Here is a 19,042-nt window from a genome sequence, read left to right on the forward strand (position 1 = left end):
AAAAAAAAAAAAGCAGACTGCAAAAAGACAAAATATATATATAGAGAATAAAACCATTGCAGTGAGGAGGGTATGAGGTGGAGAACATGGGAACTCAGATGGGTGTTATGGTTTGTGTATGGGTGTCCCCCTCAAAGCCTCATGCAGCATGGGGTGGCTTTCTGGAGTTTGTGATTGATTACTGTGGGTGTGGATGCTACACCTGCCCTGGGGCGGGCAATTTGCATTACAATGTAAGAAGGGGAGAGAGGCTAGTGCCTGAGCTGCTGCTACTCACTGAGTCCTTTGTTCTTGCTCTTTGCCACTGTCATGAAAGGTGGTTCTCTGCCTTGTGCCACTCTGCATTGGAGCCAGCTTAGTATAGACTGAAACCTCCAGTTACTGTGAGCTAAATAAAACTTCCTTTCTCTAATTTTGAGTGTCAGATATTTGTCCCAGCGAGAGAAGAGTAACTGAGACAGTGGGCATGAGGTGGGACAAAACTAAGGTCAACAATGAGATAACATGGGGCTGGTGAGATGGCTCAGTGGTCTAAGCAAAAGGACCACGGTTCAATCCCCCAGCACATGCCAGCCAGCCCCGTCCCCTGGTGGGCTGAGCTGGCCACACACACACACACACACACACACACACACACAAAATAAATAAAAACAAAAAACAAAACAATGAGATAACAAGCATCATTGCTCTGGTAAAATTGATTAAATCCAGAACCGAATGGATGCCAGTCATGTAGCAAGGGGGCATGAATATAGAACAGCAGTATAGCCAGTAGCCAGTAGCTGTTGGATTAGTGACTTCCTGGCTTCCTCAAAGTGATTATCAATCCCAGATGCTTATCTTTAGGGTGGTAAACATTTGTTTGATCTTTGGTCTTTAGGTCTGGCCCACAGGAGCAGCAGCATCTCTTTGACAGCTGCAACATCTTGTCTTTGGTGCGTTCTCCCTGGGGACCTGGCCCTGTCGGACTGCCTGTAATATTTCTATTATAATTTTTATTTATTTTTGGCAGAACTGGGAATTGAACTCAAGCCCTTGCACTTGCCAGGCAAGCACTTATTCTACTGAGCCATCTCCCCAGCCCCATTTCTATTATAATTTACCTGCCTACCACAATAGAGTAAGAGACGTTTTCAAGGTATTGACCTAACAGAGACCTAGTATAGGGAATGTACAAAGAACTCTTCCATTTTAACAGTACAAGATAAATGGGGAGGCAGCCATAGCTCAGTGGTAGAGCATTCCCTGGCATGAGCAAGATTCTTTATTCATCCCTGGACTACAAAAAGACAAAATGGGAGGAGGGGTAAGACAGTCTTGGTGACACTTGTCATCTATTAGAAGAAGTCTCTGAAATTCCTCCCCACTCTTGCCATTTCTATAGGTCAATACCTGGCCTGCAAGACTATAAGAGGCCAAAATAACTTATGAAAGCTGGCTATATGCTATTACCTACATTGAATTCATGCAAACAAGAGGTCGAAATTATTCAGGAAAACCGTAATAGCCACCAAGAAACTAAAGGCCAGGATGACTTTGCACCTGCAAGGAAATAAATTTGAAACCCCGTAACATTTAAAGGTGCTCCCTCCAGTGGTGGTCACCATATTTGCATTTCAGTGAGTGCTCTTTCAAAGAGCTTTAAAGGATATTTGTGTATATCTAACCAAAATCTGTGTATTACTGGAGATTCAAGCCAAGGCCTTCACATTTACACACATACCCAGTCCTATTTTATTTTTTGTGGCAGGGTTTTGAGTCCCTCAATTGGCTAGGGTAGGCTGTCACACTTCCTCAGCCTCTCAAGAGTGCTGGAATTACAAATCTGCCCCCCTGCACCTAGCTGATTAATCAGTATCTTAATAGGATATCCTGCTGCTCCTCCCACCCCAATTTCTGGCAGCTCTTTCAATGACAAAACAGTCAAACTTTTTGTTGGAATTACACCTATGGCAAAGTCAAGCTAGCCTCAAATGCTTTCTTGTAAGGCAACTGAATTAGATAGAAATATAGGCAGTCAGACAGGACCAGGCCCTCAAACAGACAAAATGGAAGACAAGGTGACTTTGCAACTTTGGAAGAGACAGACACTCCCTGCTGTGGGCCAGACTTTGAGACAAAATAGTAAACAGAAGTAGCCACATACTTCCCTAGGAGTGGGCACCAGGGATTTATATTCTAAATAGGTATCAATCACCTTGAAAGAGCCTGAATAAATCACTAATGCAACATTCAACAGGAAAAGACCCTATTCTGTATTCCTGCCCGCTGGCTACTTAACTTGCTTCATTTGGTACTGGTTTTAATCAATTTTACCTGAGCAATGGTGTTTATAATCTCAATGGTTGACCATAGTTTTGTCCCACCTCATGCCCACCTAAGCAGGTTCCCATGTTCTCCAACACCTTAGACCCACCTCACTGCATTGTTTTCCTCTTTACTTATTTATATTTTGCGGAACCAGTGAATGAACTCAGGTCCTTGCACTTGCCAAAGAAGCGCTTATTCTACACTGTACCATCTCCCTGGCCCTGGTTTTCCTCTTAAAAAAGTCCCTGGAAGAGGCACCTTCCCAGGGACCACCAGCTGGGGGGAGGGGGCACCACACATCCTGTCCCTCTCAGACAGGAGATCTTTTTCCCCCAATAAATATATTCTGCTCCCAAGCACCATTTGTTCCTAAAATTCATTCTTCTGTGTTAGAGAACATGAACTCGTCCCAGGTACCTTTCAGGTTGTGAATTTTTTCCCTTTATCATTTGGAGGTCCCTTATCACTTTGACTCCTCTCTGAAGTTTGTCCCTTCTTCACCTTATCTCCTATTACCATAAAAGTCTAGGACAGATCCTTCCTTAGTTCTACAGACATAATCAGATGGAGGAGGATCTTCATTAAGCATCTGATATGCCAAGTTTGTGTTTTCTAAAATTAAAGAATGAATTCTAGAAACAATGGAGGGTAATCATAGGAAATAATAATTGAAAAACAGCTTCTAGAAGGGACAGAAGAGGGTCCCAAGTGAGTGGCAGCCCTGGGGACTTTTTTTTTTTTTTTGGCAATACCGATAATCAAACTCAGGACTTAGTGCTTGCCAGGCAGGCGTTTGTGCCACTGAGCTATCTCCCTGGCCCTGGATCCCACTTTTTTGGCAGAACTGGGGATTGAACTCAGGCCCTCGTGCTTGCTAGGGAAGTACTTATTCCACTGAGCCATCTCCCTGGCCCCCACTTTTTTAAAGAGAATTTTATACAGCAAAGCCAGGAGGTGGGCAAGTATGAGGTGGGACAAAATTGTCATCAACTAGTAAGACTACAAGTATATTCACTTAGGTAACATTGATTTTGTGGGAAACCACAAGGTGGATGTGAAGTGGGTTAAAGCTATCTAAGGTCAGACAATAAAATTATGAGTCTAATCACTGGGGAACTACTGTTTATTTTTTTTGGGGGGGGGGAACTACTGTTTAAATGGGGATCAAATGGGGAATCAAGTTATGCAGCAAGGGAACATGAACCAAACATTTGCACTTTTCCTGCAAGGGGCCAGGGAGGTTTTGGTTCCCCACCCAAAGAGAGTGATGCTTATTTAGATTATCAGTATTACCATTAAGGGAAATCTATCCGCGTAGTCATTGCTCTGTCCTCAGGCTTGATCTTCAAGGAATGTGCCTCCAGCCAAAGTTGTCTTTTGCACTTAAGTTTTGTGAGGGCCCGACCTTGTTTGCCTGCCTGTATTTCTAAATAACTTAGCTGTTTATAATGCTTGTGAGTTGCCCTAGATCCCAGTATGTTTTTTACCACCTTCTCCCTGAACAATGATCACCATGGAATTTGCTATCTTACACTCAATTAAAAGTTTATACAGGGGCTGGGGAGATGGCTCAGTGGAATAAGTGCTTCTCTAGCAAGCGCAAGGGCCTGAGTTCAATCCCCGGTTCTGCCAAAAAAAAAAAAAAAAAAAAAAAAAGTTTATATAATCAACATTTACCCACATCATTTTCACTGAGTTTTACTTCACACACCTCTCCCTCTCATCTTTTAAACATTTAGTACCTTTATTCATAGTTTGAGTTCGATAGTAACATTCTAGACAGCTATATTAAGACAAAGGTACAAGAAATTTACTAGGCAAAGTTAAAAAGCAAGCGAAGAATGAAAGAAATTTCAACTGGAACTAAGGGGCTGCACAAGTGATGAGGATTAGATGGCTCATAACTGAAGAACTAGCTTGTAATTATGGCACCATCCAGGTAAAAAGGGTGTGGTCATCTTCCACCAGGCCCTGAGTATGTTATCCTGAAGGAACCTCTCTCTAGGGGACTTCCTGCTACAGGATGAGCTGCCATTCTCATCCAAAGTCCCTGGCTCTTACAGTGTATCTGCTCCTTGCAATATTTAAGAGGGTGCATTCAACTGTCAACAAGGCTGAGGGGCAAGTCTCCCCTTTAGTGGTCCTATTTAAGTTTTTGTTATACTGTGGCTCACCAGTATTTCTTAAGTTTTTGTATCTGATATTCTTTTCTCAGTCTTGCCAAGTTGCCACTGATAGGATCCAGCCCAGCACAAACTGCTACACTATCATGGCTGGGATTCAACAGGGTGGAATGCCCATAGCAGTTTATCTTCCCAGTCACTCCAGCCCTGGATTCAACTTCCCGCCCACACAGGGGAGCCTCCAGCCAACTCCTGTGTGTCACTGAACCTGCCCCTCTAACTCCACCCCCAGCAAAAGTCTACAGCCTCAGGTCAGAGGATAGTCCCATTTCCCTGCCCTGGATCCTGTGTCTTCACAATAAGGGCTCCCCTCCCCTTACTGCTGCTGCTCTGCCACGCCAATACTGCTGACAAATCCTGACAACCACCAATCGCCATTCTCAACTACACTTACGTTATACTGTCAGAGGTTTGCCACTGTATTTCCTTCCTCCCTTCTACTTTGTATGTCCCTCAAAACACTTCTCCTTGCCCTACTGAAAGTAATCTTTCCAGCTTACTTCTGCTTTCCGCCCCCCCCCCAAGAAAACCTTGTCAAGCTAGCACACACCTGTAACACCAGAACTTGGAGGCTGAGACAGGAGGACAATGTATGAGACCAGACTGAACTACATGAGATCTTGTCTCAAAAAGAAGGGTATCTGTCATTCATTAAATGGGATCTAAGGTCCTGTATCAGTGCTGGGGAACCTGTAGCAGTGCAGTGGGTGCTGTAGCTGGCTGTTCCCACTAAAAGCTCCAACAGGCTCACCGTAACTGGCCTCCATCAAATCTCTTAGTTCTCATTTTTTCCGTTCTTGTGTAGTATTTTCTCACATAACTAGCTATTTGCTGGATATTTATACAAGCTACAGGAAATTATATCTGGTTGATCAGTATCCCTAGGATACACTACCTTTTGATATGCTAATTTCTTGCCAAGCTTCACACACTCATTTGTGTCACCTAGCCAAGGGATAATCAAAATTCCACTCCACCAGTATCCACACACCCTCCCTTCGGGGATTTACTAGATAAAAGCAGCAGTAGTTGGGGTTGGCCACCTAGCCCAGTAACCCCAGCACTCTGGAGGCTGAGGGAGGACTGCTACAGCTGGGAAGTCATCTTTAACTATATATTACAAAAAAAGAAAGAGAGCAGGAGGGGGAGGGAGAGCGGGAGCGGGCAAGTGCGTGCATTGAACATGGGTTTCCATCCCTGGAACTGGGATCTCATACTGGCCCATTTTGCCTTCACTATGTGAGCTCTCCAGTGCCTTCAAAGTTTTGTATTTATCGAGTGTGGCAACTTTGCAAAGGTTTCAGTTAAGCCCATCTTGCTCTTTTCTCTTTTCAACTGTTTTCTTTTTAAACATTTTAAACACACTTTTATAATCAGTACCCCTACATTATCTAGATTGAAGGCATACAAAACTTCAGACTAGAATTCTGAAGCTAAAAAAATTGAGTGGCTACTTTTATAGGAAACTGTTCCACATCAAACTAAGGGTACACATTTGCACAAATTAAAATTAAAATCACACAAAAGACCATCTTGAGTGAGCATACATATAATACTATGATAAAAATGCCACTAGACTGCAGACTAGATACAAGGGAAAGCCCAAACAAAAACTTTTGTCATCTTAGTTTTTATGCAATAGGGAAAAGATGCCACAAATGTCAGGCAAAGCTCTGACAATAGACTACTCTCCAGCTCCACATACAAATCTCTACCTAACACCAAATGAAAGACTAATTAAAAAGGCAGGGGGCTGGAAAACAGCTGGCACTTTGGCTAGGAATAGCACAGCAAATTCCACTTATCTTTGCAGTATATTTCCATCCCTCTCCTCTTGCTCCCCCCATCATTCTAAAGCTTTTGCACTGCAACTGTTAGCTCCATCTCTGTCCACACCATGTATCTACAAGAGGAATGTTTTCCTTTACAGTATACAGCTATTTTTAGCTGTTTCTAAAGTAAATACCTGAAATAAAGAGGGCTGACAGAAAGCAGCTTGTGACACATGTAAAACTGCCATTAATGTTCAACTTTGTAACAATCCGGGAAACACAGAAGACCATCTTGAGTTACTCATTCCACAAAAACCAAACCTGTAAGTCAAATACCCATTTGAAAAACCAAGTGTCTACACATGACACAACATAACATGATTTTTATAACACCCACACAAGCACATGCTCTTTGAAATTTAAAGAAAAAATTTATTGGAGATCTGAAAAACAATTCCTAAAAGATTGACTTTTCCAGAAAACTGTAGCTACACAATGCATTGCGTCTATCATGTTAAAACGTGCATTAGACACAAATACAAAAACCATGAAACAATTCACCATCCTTCAACAACTTGAGCAAAGGTAAATGCCTAAGGAACAACATGGATGACTTGCAAAGGAAGGGCTCTTTAAGCACCATTAAAAAAAAAAAAAAAAAAAAAGCACAAATGGATGTGTGTGTTCAGTTATATACACTGAATTGGACCTTTGGCACTAGGAATCAGAGCATTTTGTCATATAGCATTAACACGTATTATAAAAGTGCGTAGTGTCAAAGGAATAGAACCACCAGCATTCAAAAGCAGCTTTGTCAACTAGGCAATAAAACACTCCACCATGTCTCTCTGTTGTCCATCACTGAATACACTGGTAGCAACTTTGAAATGAAAAAAAGAAAGAAAAAAGGAGCTGTAACCCCTTTTATTTTCTGTTTAAAATCAAACAAAACAACTCTGTTATACACTAACATCTTCAAAGTACATCATTTGTACAAGAGAAAGACTAGGAACAAAAACATGTCGACAGAGATCCAAACACCGGTGAGTGCGCCTCACACTGCTTTCCGATGGTACTCAGGAGGGGCCACTTCATAATCACTGGCACTAAACAAAGTTGCCGAATTCTTTGCCAGATACCTAAAAATAAGATGTTAATCATTATAAAGATTTAGAAGTTGCTAAAGATTTAAAACAGCAATGTTTTCTAACAAGATACAGAAGCAAGGACTTGTTCATCTTACTAAGCACTGAGTATTAAACTAAGCCTGAGTGGCACATGCCTAAAATCCCAACATATAGGAGGCTGAGGAAGGACAACTGTTGCAAGTTTGAGGCCAGCATAGACTAAACAGTGAGTTTGAAGCCAGCTTGAACTATAGTGAGACCATTAAAAAAAAAATCCCAGCCCTTTAACATTTACACAACAGTACAAAGCTATAAATATATTATCTGAAATTTTATATTTGTGCATCCATTATTTCCCTTTGCTGTACCTATCATGTTGTAAGATTCCCATGTATTTGTTTATATTGTTCCATTAACGATCTATCTTTATCTGTGCCAATACACTGTTTTATTAATTATAGTGTCAATCCCTCCTACATAAGACATTCTTCATATAACAAGCCAATTCACATAATTCCAACCAGACTTACTTGAGGAAATCATGAAGATAATTCAGTAATAAAGCAAGGCTCTTCTCATCCAGAGGTGTATAGGCCAACATTGCTCCAATTCGGACTAAATATTTAAACAAAATAATTTATCCAAAGTTATATGTAAGGTAGCACTATAAAACCATGTAATTATATGAACAGACGCAGCCATCAATTCACTCAAATTACGACTTAAAAGGCTAAAAAGTTCACACTGGAATGGAGTCATGCTTTGGAACATTGTTTCACTTTTTGCATTTAGGGAAGAATTATGGCAAACTGTCGAAGGTCTCAAAAGAAAAAAGCAAGCCAGACACGGTGGTGCATTCCTATAATCCCAGCACTTAGGAGGTGGAGACAAGGGGGATTGCCACTAGTTCAAGGCCAGGGTGGACTATATAGAAATCCTATCTCAAAATAAAACAGAAAAAGTAAAATCATGTTTTCTAAGTAGCATATTACCAAATAATCTCAGTAGATGTGGTGCTCCATACACGTGGGACATGGGTGCATCAGGGTGATCAGCAAGGATCTCAGCATACTGTGGTCTCTCAAATTTGTAGAGGAGCTGAGTGCCCAGCATCACATTGAAGTATTCTTTTATCCCTGCTACCACCTCATTAACAGCATACTCCCTGGCAAATAAAAAGAAACAATCAGAGGCTGGGGAGATGGCTCAGTGGAATGAGTACTTCCCTGGCAAGTGCAAGGGCCTGAGTTCAATCCCTGGCTCCACCAAAAAAAAAAGAGAAACAGCTTGGAAGAGTGGGAACACAGACATGAAGGTACAGAATTAGAGGTGGAACAAAAAAATAAAATCCCATTTTATAAATATTTTAACATTTTGAAGTACAAGGTTTTTTTAATATAATCAAAAGTGGTGTATATTCTTACTTATTATCTGTGTTTCCTCGGGATTTCTTATAATTTGCATAGTCCTCTAGAATGGAGTCCACATTCTTCTTAGCAGGAAGATAGAACAGCTATAAAATAAAAACCTGACCATAAATATTGCATTTTTAACACAAAAATGACACTGAATAACCTTTTATGCAAGAAAAAGATCACTTAGTATTACAAAGTAGGGAAAGTATTGTGTTCTACGTGTGAAACATGGACACTTTGGCTAGTGGCTACCATAGTGGACTGCTCTAATAGCTGGCAATCTACTGACAAGACACTATAGCGGGGATGGCCAACCCTGTAGTTTTCAAAGATAACAACCCACTGTGGAATGCAACGCTAAAGGTTCACCACCATACTACAACATGTACCACACCTCAGTGTGCCTTTGTGCAGATCACCACCTACTAGAATTGCCTAGAACTGCATTTATATGCCAGACCCAGCCTGATGCATTAACAGAATTCTCACATCAACATCAAGAAACAGGAATTATTCCACCAAAAGTGGAAACTAAAGCATAAAAAGGCTGAGAAAGGGGCTGGAGATATGGCTCAGTGGTCTAAAGCACCTAATTGGAACAAGCTTGGCAAAGCACAGGGACCACGGTTCGATACCCCAGCACCACATGCTAGCCAGCTGCGCCCCCTGGTGGGCTGAGCTGGCCACACACACACACACACACAATAAATAAATAAATGTTAAAAAAATAAAAATTTAAAAAAAAGGCTGAGAAAATGTCACTGGTACAGATATTACGTGGTCAAGCCATAGTCTGAATTCTGGCAACGTATTTTCTTTTTTATGTATTTGGTACAGGGCCTCACTACACAGCTTGGACTTGTGATCCTCCTGTTTTCAGCCTCCCCAGCGCTGGGATTACAGGCCTGCACCACCACGCCCAATCTCACTGGCCAACTCAATGCACTCCTGGGGCTGGTGTGGCATATGGTGCTTAGTCCACTGAGCTATCTCACAGGTTCACTGGCAGCTTAGTTTACATAATTCAGACTATGCCCAATTATTATATGTGACTTGAGATCTCTTAAATTTCATAATCCTGTAGTCAATACTCTTACCCCTTACACCCCAGCCCCACCTTTTTGTTTCTTTGTTTAATGAAACTGATTTCTCCTAGAGTTCTTCTGGATTTAGGTAACTGGATTCCTTTGATGTTGACCATGTCCCTCTTAAGTATTTCCACTTCTCTCAACTATGTGGTATGCTCTGTGTTATAGTCCATTAACAGGGATATGACAGTAAGATAGGAAACACAAATTGTCCTTTTATCAATGTACTGGATGAAATCCTGTCATAGCAAACTACAAATTTTCTTAAACTACGAATGAAATTTACGTATGCACTGTTTTACTCTTCTCCAAATTACTCTGGCCTAGTGGCAGTAATAGTTCAGTCTCTTGAATTAAAGCATTTCTCAGCCATACCTTAAATTTTCAACTTTTCCTTTTTATTACAAAAACTATCATACAATTTACAATCTGTTCATGTTACCTGTTTCTGTCTGGTGATCAGATCCCAGTCATCAACAAGCCACGGCTTTAGCTCTTCAGGGATCTTTACTTTAACTTCAACTCTGTTCATAAATGTTTCTTCCTAAATAGAAAAAGGAATTGGAAGCCTTACCTAAATAGGAACTCTAAAACAGAAGATTGTTTATACACACACCTTTAGAGACCTAGGTATAGAGTGATTCCTTAAGGTAGCAACCTGTGTAGCCAGATTCAAGGCAAAAGGACTAAGATTCAGAAACCAGACCAGCTAATTTCATATATTTTCACGTGAAGGTAAAAATTATTAAGTGAATTCCCCTTCTTAGGGAAATGGAACATCTAGACCTAACACATTTTAACTGAGCATTTTCATGTTCATTACTGAAACTATACCACACATAAAGCCTAATAATTCATAAAAGTAATTAAATGTATTGATTTCTAGGGCCTTGTGTGTGAGGCTCTGAGTTTGACCCTAATACATCTCCCTGCCCCTAAATACACTTTTTTTTTTTTTTTTTTGGTGGAACCAGGGATTGAACGCAGGCCCTTGCGCTTGCCAGGCAAGTGCTTATTGTCTACTAAGCTGTCTCGCCGGCCCCTAAAAATAATGACTTCTAATCAACTTCTCAAACCTGCCCTAGAGCTCCAATTTTTAGAACATATCCAAGTGTCCCATTGCCTTTTAACTTTATCTTCAGAAATATAAGCTAGTCAATTACAAAACTCAAATCGGGTTAGGGAGATATCTAAGCAGTCTAAGCACCTGCCTGGGAAGCACAAAGACCTGAGTCAATCCCTGGTATGGCATGCTGTGCTGGTGCTGAGCCAAGTTGGCCCCTGAAACTGGGTGTGGTGGTGCACAAATGTAATCCTAGCGCTGGGGAGACTGACACAGAAGGATCACTTTGAGTCTGTGCTGCGTAGCAAGACCCTGTACCAAATAAAAGATTAATAACAAACAAAAAAACACCCTCAAATTCAACTTTGGAAATTGTAACTAAAATAAATTAGCAATAGATCACCTTACACTTACCTAACCAAAAATCCTATAGTAGTACATCTGAACACCTAAGAGAATTAAGTGTTTCAGGGTATTTTTATTGGTTTTTTAAGTGCTGGAATTTAATGAACAATTTAGCATCATCTAATTATGTATACCCAGTCTTACACCAAAAAACTGTATTTTAATTGAAATGGGAGTCTCTCAAATAGTTCAGGCAGACCTTGAACTCAGCCCGCAAAGTGCTATGATTCCAATATGGACCAACATGCCTGGCTAAAAAAATATTTATCTCTGTATGAGAACAAAGTTATATAAAACCTCATGAGTTTGAAGGTAGTATAATGCCAGAGCTACAGATGAAGTAAGAATTACCACCAGTAAATTCCCTACTCTGAAAGGATGAGGCAGGAAGATTACAAATTCAAGCCAGTCTAGGCTTGGGATAGTTCGGTACACAGCCTCAATTCTCATTTGGGAGGTGGGTGGTAACAGATGCAAATATGCCTGTCTCTTTTAAAAATCTTTTACTTATTTGGTACAGAGTCTTGCTAGACACTTTGGATTCATAGTGATCCTCCTATCTCAGCCTTCCTAGCACTGGGATTATAGGCAGCCACCACCACGCCGGGTTTCAGGGGCCAGCACGGTGCACCTGGGGTTCTGGGGCCTGCACAGCACACAGTATCAGGAACTGAACCCAGGTCCTTGCGTTTGCCAGGCAGCACGTAGACGCCTGAGCTATCTCCCTAGCCCCCTCCCCACTTTTAAAGATATCCTTTTTAGTAAAAAAATGAAATAAATAAAAATAAAATTAGACATTGAATCCCTGTACCAAAAAAAATTACATCCTTTTACCCAAAGTTGGGGTACCATGTTAGGAATACTTTTGACAATCCAAGTTGCATGATTACTGTTTATATTAATATAACATGAGTAAGAATAAACATCTCAAAAATTTACATTTTCAACAGTAGGATCAACCCGGGCCCTCTTCTTCCGAGGAGGCTGAGGTGTTTCACTGGTACTGCCACCATCTCCATTACCAGGGGCTACAAAATGAAGTGGTGATGTTAATTAATAAAAATCTATGAAAAACATTATAACACAATCTGTCTTCATTTCTCCATTATACATCTATTACCTTTGTTTTTTTTTGGCAGAACCAGGAATTGAACTCATGCCCTTCTACTGAGCTATCTCTCTGGCCCCTACACATCTTACCACTTGAAATTACAGAATTATTTCTACCAAAAATTCAACTTTAGGAAAAGCTCTATAGAATGGGCAACATTTAATACAACCATCTTTCATTCATTTATTTATTTTTTTCAGAACTGGGGAATGAACTCAGGCCCTTGTGCTTGCCAGGGAAGCGCTTATTCCACTGAGCCATCTCCCCGGCCCACATCTTTCATTTATTTAAAAACACTATTTTTTAGGGCTGGGGAGATAGCTCAGTAGAATAAGTGCTTGCCTGGCAAGTTCAAGGTCATGAGTTCAATCCCCAGTACCGCAAAAAAAAAAAAAAATTTTTTTTAGCCTCCCAGCAATTTATAGTGCCGGGGAGTTAGCTCAGTAGAATAAGCGCTTCCCTGGCAAGCACAAGGGCCTGAGTTCAATCCTTGGTTCCGCAAAAAAAAAAAAAAAACAAACAAACCAAAAACAAAAAAACTATTTTTTGAGGGAAAGCCATTAAGACTAAAGCAGATGAAATTAACTAAATGTTTGCAAAGTCCTCCACATCCTGTAAAGATTGGGCTTAGCGACTATGTGCATACCTGTAACATTACTGTGATTCTTGAGACCAACAAGTAACTTAATCTTACTTTCAAAATGTCATCCCTTTTAAAATATTGAATTTGAAATATGAATGTCATAAAGCAAAATAAGTTAATTTTAAGAAAGTCTTACTTTTTTGCTTGTTCTTTTTAGTTTTCCTAAAAGGAGAGAAAACATAATTATTTATTATAACACTTTTGTTTCAATTTCCTTTCATCAGGGTTAAGTCCACAAAGAAACACCATATGTGAAAGATGAAACAGTAAGTATGGGTTCTGGCTTTTTATTCATGGTTAAGTTTTCCCCTGTAAATAATAGTAAACTAAGAACACTTTAGAAGATAATCCTTCCAAGGTTATATTAATACCATATGTTAAGTATAGGGTTTAAGACAAATTGTTCCTATTAAAAATACTCAAGTTTTGCTTTTCAAAAATACTTGCGGCTATTTCTGAGTCAAATTAAAACATGAACTTTAGTTGTACTTACACATAAAACCTAACTGTCAAGATTCCACTGAAATGACCCAAACCCTGAAGACTAAAATTTCACAGGAATTACACATGGTTCAAAAACTGTATTTTATGTTGAGTATTTTGCCACAAAGCAGAGGACTATGTTAAGGAAAATTTTTTTAAAAAGTGATGTTATTTTCAACGACCTAAACAATTTAGTATGTGAGGAACTAAATCTCAATGGCATTAAAGTCCCAACAATACCCCCAAAGTATAAAATAATATGCAGAGCCACACAGGCAAGTGCAGGGACTGGAGTTCAACGCCCAGCACCACATCCACCCGTGGGCATGCTGAGAAGGCCACCAGTCTGGGCATAGTGGTGCACAAATCCCAGCACTGAGGAGTCTGAAAATAGCAGGGTCACTACGGGTCCAAGGTGCGTAGTGAGACCCTGTACCAAATACGTAAAAATAAAATAAAATAATATCCAAAATTTAAAAAAGCAGAGTTTCTTACACTTCAACATTTTTCTGTTGCAGACCGGATGTCTTCTTTCCTGGAGCAGCCCCTCTCATCTTTCCCTCTGCATACTGCTCCCTTCAAAAATAAGTTGTCAAGTCATCATAAAATAAGAACTGAATGTTGAAAAAGTTGTTAGCTTGATTCCATCTGGAATCTGTGTTTAAACTTTCCTTTCTGATAGTATTTAACAAGTTGGACAGTGAGAGAATACATTCACAAAAGCCAAAAAATTCCAGAGCAGAAGGCCTAAAATTTGGTTTTTCTAGAGCACTGGTGGTAAACCTACAACGCACAGCTGCAGCAGGCTGTTTGTCATCACTGAACACTATGTAGGATTCATCATCACAGTTCTAGTGCCACCAATATCAAAGTTAATAATACATGGTATCTCTGGGCAGGGTATGGCTGAAGAAGCCTGTAATTCCATTTGGGAGGCTGAGGCAAAAGTACCTTATTAAAACTAGCCTGGGCTACACAGTGCATTCAAGTGCAGCTGCACTACATGATGAGTTCTTGACTCAAAAACTCAAAATAGTGCTTCACAAAACTGAGACATCCTTTTGTATTTTAGCACTCATGAATCCCTTTTATCTTTCAATTTTATTCTATTTTCTTATTATTTAAGTATGTGTTTTAGCTTTGAAATTAAAAGAGAACAATTATTCCACATACTACAGTCTGGCAGAGCTTTTCCCTTGGCATACTTTCAGAAACAATGCTGAATATTAGCAGATTATACCTCCAACAACACTTTTTATATTGCTACAAGGGCAGGTTCAAACAATGATAGATAAAAGGTTTGTCTGGTTAACTGATGTAAAAGCAGTAACAGAGCTGGCAGATGCCAAAAATCTTTTTATAGGCAACCAGCAAGATTCTGATTGCCCTTTCCATGTTCAAGATCTATTTTATATTAATTTTTCTTTGATGTTCATTTCTCAAAATAAACTTACTGATTGGCCTTTTGAAGTTCACGCTGTTTCTGCAGATTGGTATCCACATACTTGAGCACTCTGCTTTCTGGAACCCACTCATCCCAACTAAAAAAGAGAAGAGTTAAAATATCATTCAAAAGTATTTTCATTATGATTCATCTTATCCTCCAATTTTTAAGAGATTCAAGAGGCAAAACTTCAGATTTCTCTGAGATCATTTGATGAACTAATGGTATACATCCATTTGAAAAGACAAAAATCTGAGTCTGTTCTGTGAAAGAAAATTTTATATTCAAAGCTGCATTCTAACAACTAAGCTGAGTCCAAAAGCCAGGTATTTCAAATCATTTTCAGAAATGTCTTAAGAACAGGACACTTGGGGCTGGTGAGATGGCTCAGTGGTCTAAGGCACCTACTTAGAACAAGCTTGGCAAAGCACGGGGATCACGGTTCAATCCCCCAGCACCACATGCCAGCCAGCACCGCCCCCTGGTGGGCTGAGCTGGCTACACAAACACATAAATAAATAAAACTTAAAAAAAAAGAACAGGACACTTGATACCTTAGGTCAGTGGTGAATCTATGCACACGTAATGAAGGGGCTGTTCTATCACTGAAAGCTCTAAAAGGTTCCCCCATCAATTAAAGAAAGTACCTTAAACTTTTAATCACCAAAGATCAAGCAGAAGAGCCCACAATAAATGGAATCACAAAAACTAAAACCAGCTGGTTAGCTACATGTAATCGCAGTTACACTGCTCTCTTTGCCTTATTTATATGTACCTATCACACAGTGCTCAGATTAAATGTAAAACACTTGAAAAGCCCTGACACAATAAAAAAAACCTCCAGGTAACACATTACCAATTCTGTGATACTTACCACAGGTAACTCAGCTATATTAAGGTACATTAAGGTATTCAATAATTTATCAAACTACGCTAATATACCTTTCTTTGCTTTCCTTCCTTCATAAATGAATACCCTAATTTGCAAAGCTACCAGAAGGCTTTCTGAACATTAAAAGTTGTAATTACTCTTAAAATGTTGGTAGGGCATTCTGGTAAGACACAAAGTTCCTTCAAAGCAAGATTTCTCTTGGTGTATGCTTTCCCTCCAAAGAAAACAAAAAGAGGGAACTAGAAACTTTTGAGCAAGTCTTTTCTCCTGCTGATGGAGCTCCGTTAGTGACACAACTGGGTGTACTCTCAAGGTACTAACTTTTGTTTAATGGTTCCAGCCTCTGACCTCATAATAGTCAAAAGGAAAAAAACAAAAACAAAAAACAAAAATAACCAACCTCAACATGATTTCCTAGAGAAAACTTTAAAACATGCATTTACCTAGAGGTCAGGAGGGGATGGTGTACTGAGGGAGCTCCTTCAGGAACAGGAAAAAGGGCTACAATATCCTCATGTGTCTTCAAAGTGTTTTCAGAGCGCCTGGGCCTCACAGCACTTCTGATACAGACAGCATAGTACAAAGTAATCTCAGTAACTAGGTGCAGAATGTAGCTTAACCTTTATTAAGAATCACTTACAAATGGAGTATTTACTGTCTATGCCAATAAATTCCAATAGTTTCTGAAAATTTAGAAATGTATTAGTATCTACTGTGCTGAAAAATATGGAAGTTTATATAAGCTAAAAATTAAAAATCCAATATGAGGATCAGAGTTTTGCTGTAAGGTTTTAAAAAATGATATTCTACAAACCATTATCAAAAATCAGCTGTTTTTAAAAATTTTATTTGTTAATTCCAATTCTCCCTAAATCAAAGGGAACTAGCTAATTTTTGTCATGAAATTCCACTAAAACCTTACAAGTTCCTTCCTCTTCTGATACAATTTATCTAAATAAATACCTTTAGGACCAGGGATATAGGTCAGTAGCAGAGTACCTGCCTGGCAAGTGCAAGAGAACTTTCACATAAAAATCAAGTCAAAAAGTTTCCTTTACATATAGAAAACTAAAAATCCTTGCTCAATCCAAGGAAAATGAAATGGACACAATCCTTTGCTCTCAAGAATAACTATATTAGAGTAACAAATGAAAGCTGAAAGCTCAGGTATTTTCATATAGCTCAAGCACAATATCTCAAGTTTTCTTCTGAAGGTATTGTGATATTTAACCCCCCAGTCATAACCCCTGAGAATATAAATGGTAGCATTTAATTAAAAAATATAACACATTTGCTGGCTATATAAGTAATTTTTCCACCTTTCTAAGTTGATTTACTTAAGTTTCTCTAAATATTTCCTAAAGGCTAGGATCAACTTTTCTAAACCTATCATTTCTATTAGTAGACTATAATACACCAAAGGGAGAAAATACTGTTTTATTGAAGCGATAAAGCCAATAAGCATTTGGTATTTTCACCACATTCCGACAAGATTCAAAAGCCACTTAAAATCCATGTAATTTTACACAAAATATTTACTACATATGGAAGCATACCAAAAGATGTGTTTAAGAGGTGGGAGAGAACAAGCCTATATCTGTAGAATTTTTTGTTGCTTTGATACTCTGAATGGACTTTAACTTTTTCACTTACTAAACATACATAAGACACTATTACTTGGGTATTTGTAGAATACCAATATATAAAATATAAGCCCAGTAATTATTTAATACTTAAGTGCAGTTTTAACATTCCATTTTTATGCTATACACTAGGAGCACATGATACATTTCCCGGTTTCCTGGATATCAGAATTTAATATAACTGTTTACTAAAACACAGCTTTCTTCAATTATTTCCCCAATACCTCAGTTTTTAAAGTATAAAAACTGTGGGGTTACTCTGAGACACTGATAATACCTGCTTATCATTGCTAGAAATAATGCACTATATGTTTTCACTCTTCCACAAATATACTAATTAAAAAGAAGTGATTTCTCTTGATAATCCTTAGCTAAAAGCATGTGACCTATATAAAAAAAATTCCCTAACAAAATTAACTGGACAGGGGACTATAAAACAAAACTAAAGCCCCAGTGCCAATAAACTTAACAGAAAAAAAAAAAAAAAATCTTTCATAGCAACAGAGTATTTACTAAATCAGATGCATTGCTCCTATAGTAAACCGGGTACTAATGTCCGGACAGGTTACACAAAGAACTAAGTTCTAGAAAGTAGTTAATGGCAATGATACCTCTGAAGCACAAAATATCGTTAAAAATGAGAACCTACTTCCTGTCAACATTGTTTCCAAACTGCAAAAAATTTATAAATTCTGTCATTAGCATATCACAAATCAGGTATCTTTCAGACTGTTCCCATTTCTATGCAGAAAAACCCAAGTAGTTTTGAGTATCAAGTAGTTTAAAGTAAAACAGGCCAAAAGACTCCAGCTAGGGGCCGGGGAGATGGCTCAGTGGAATAAGCCCTTCCCTGGCAAGCCTGAGTTCAATCCCCAGTTCCGCTAAAAAAAAAAAAAGACTCCAGTTAGCTGGGTGTGGTAGTACACATCTGTAATCCCAACACTCAGAGTAGTCAGAGCTGGAGGATTTCCAGGGGTTCAAGGTCAGCCTGAATTACTTGGGCAGACTGGATCTCCAATCAACCAACCAACCAGCCATAGCAAGATGAAATGGCTGAGTACTCTAATTTCTGATACACCAGTTTTAAATCCTCACTTTAATATACACATGGTACAGTGAAACCACACAAATTCCTTTTCAAAATCTAATACTCACTTTTTATTCCAACCACTGTAGTGTATAAAGTATTTTACTTGTTTGTCCTTTATGGCAACCTTTACACACTGAAAGAAAAAGAAAAAAAAAAATCACTGTGAAATAAATTTAAGAGGTGGATGCCATACCTAGATCATTTTAAAATATATACACATACAAATGAACAGAAAAAAATTGTGACCCTATAAAAAAGAACACTAAGCTTTTATTTTTTTTTTTAATTTTTATTTGTGTGTGTGTGTGTGTGTGTGGCCAGCTCAGCCCACCAGGGGGCGGGGCTGGCTGGCATGTGGTGCTGGGGGATTGAA

The 19,042-nt window shown here is 39.1% G+C and overlaps 1 protein-coding gene across 2 annotated transcripts in view; it reads right to left on the minus strand.

Moving 5' to 3' along the window:
• Positions 1-6,676: 6,676 nt before the first annotated feature.
• Morf4l1 (mortality factor 4 like 1) overlaps positions 6,677-19,042 on the minus strand; it is a 13,862-nt gene continuing 1,496 nt past the window's right edge. Inside the window, exons 2-12 of one of the 2 annotated variants that reach the window (XM_004644468.2) lie at positions 18,735-18,802; positions 16,380-16,496; positions 15,055-15,141; positions 14,096-14,176; positions 13,254-13,279; positions 12,303-12,391; positions 10,338-10,439; positions 8,817-8,905; positions 8,385-8,557; positions 7,923-8,007; positions 6,677-7,404 (exon numbers count right to left, since the gene is read on the minus strand). In XM_004644468.2, the coding sequence (XP_004644525.1) occupies positions 7,320-7,404; positions 7,923-8,007; positions 8,385-8,557; positions 8,817-8,905; positions 10,338-10,439; positions 12,303-12,391; positions 13,254-13,279; positions 14,096-14,154 (708 nt within the window). In that variant the 5' untranslated portion in view covers positions 14,155-14,176; positions 15,055-15,141; positions 16,380-16,496; positions 18,735-18,802 and the 3' untranslated portion in view covers positions 6,677-7,319. The remainder of the gene's footprint in view (positions 7,405-7,922; positions 8,008-8,384; positions 8,558-8,816; positions 8,906-10,337; positions 10,440-12,302; positions 12,392-13,253; positions 13,280-14,095; positions 14,177-15,054; positions 15,142-16,379; positions 16,497-18,734; positions 18,803-19,042) is intronic. The other variant, XM_023704643.1, reaches the window with a different exon arrangement.

Source organism: Octodon degus, unplaced genomic scaffold (assembly GCF_000260255.1).
Source record: "Octodon degus isolate 3935 unplaced genomic scaffold, OctDeg1.0 scaffold00199, whole genome shotgun sequence".
Classification (NCBI taxonomy): domain Eukaryota; kingdom Metazoa; phylum Chordata; class Mammalia; order Rodentia; family Octodontidae; genus Octodon; species Octodon degus.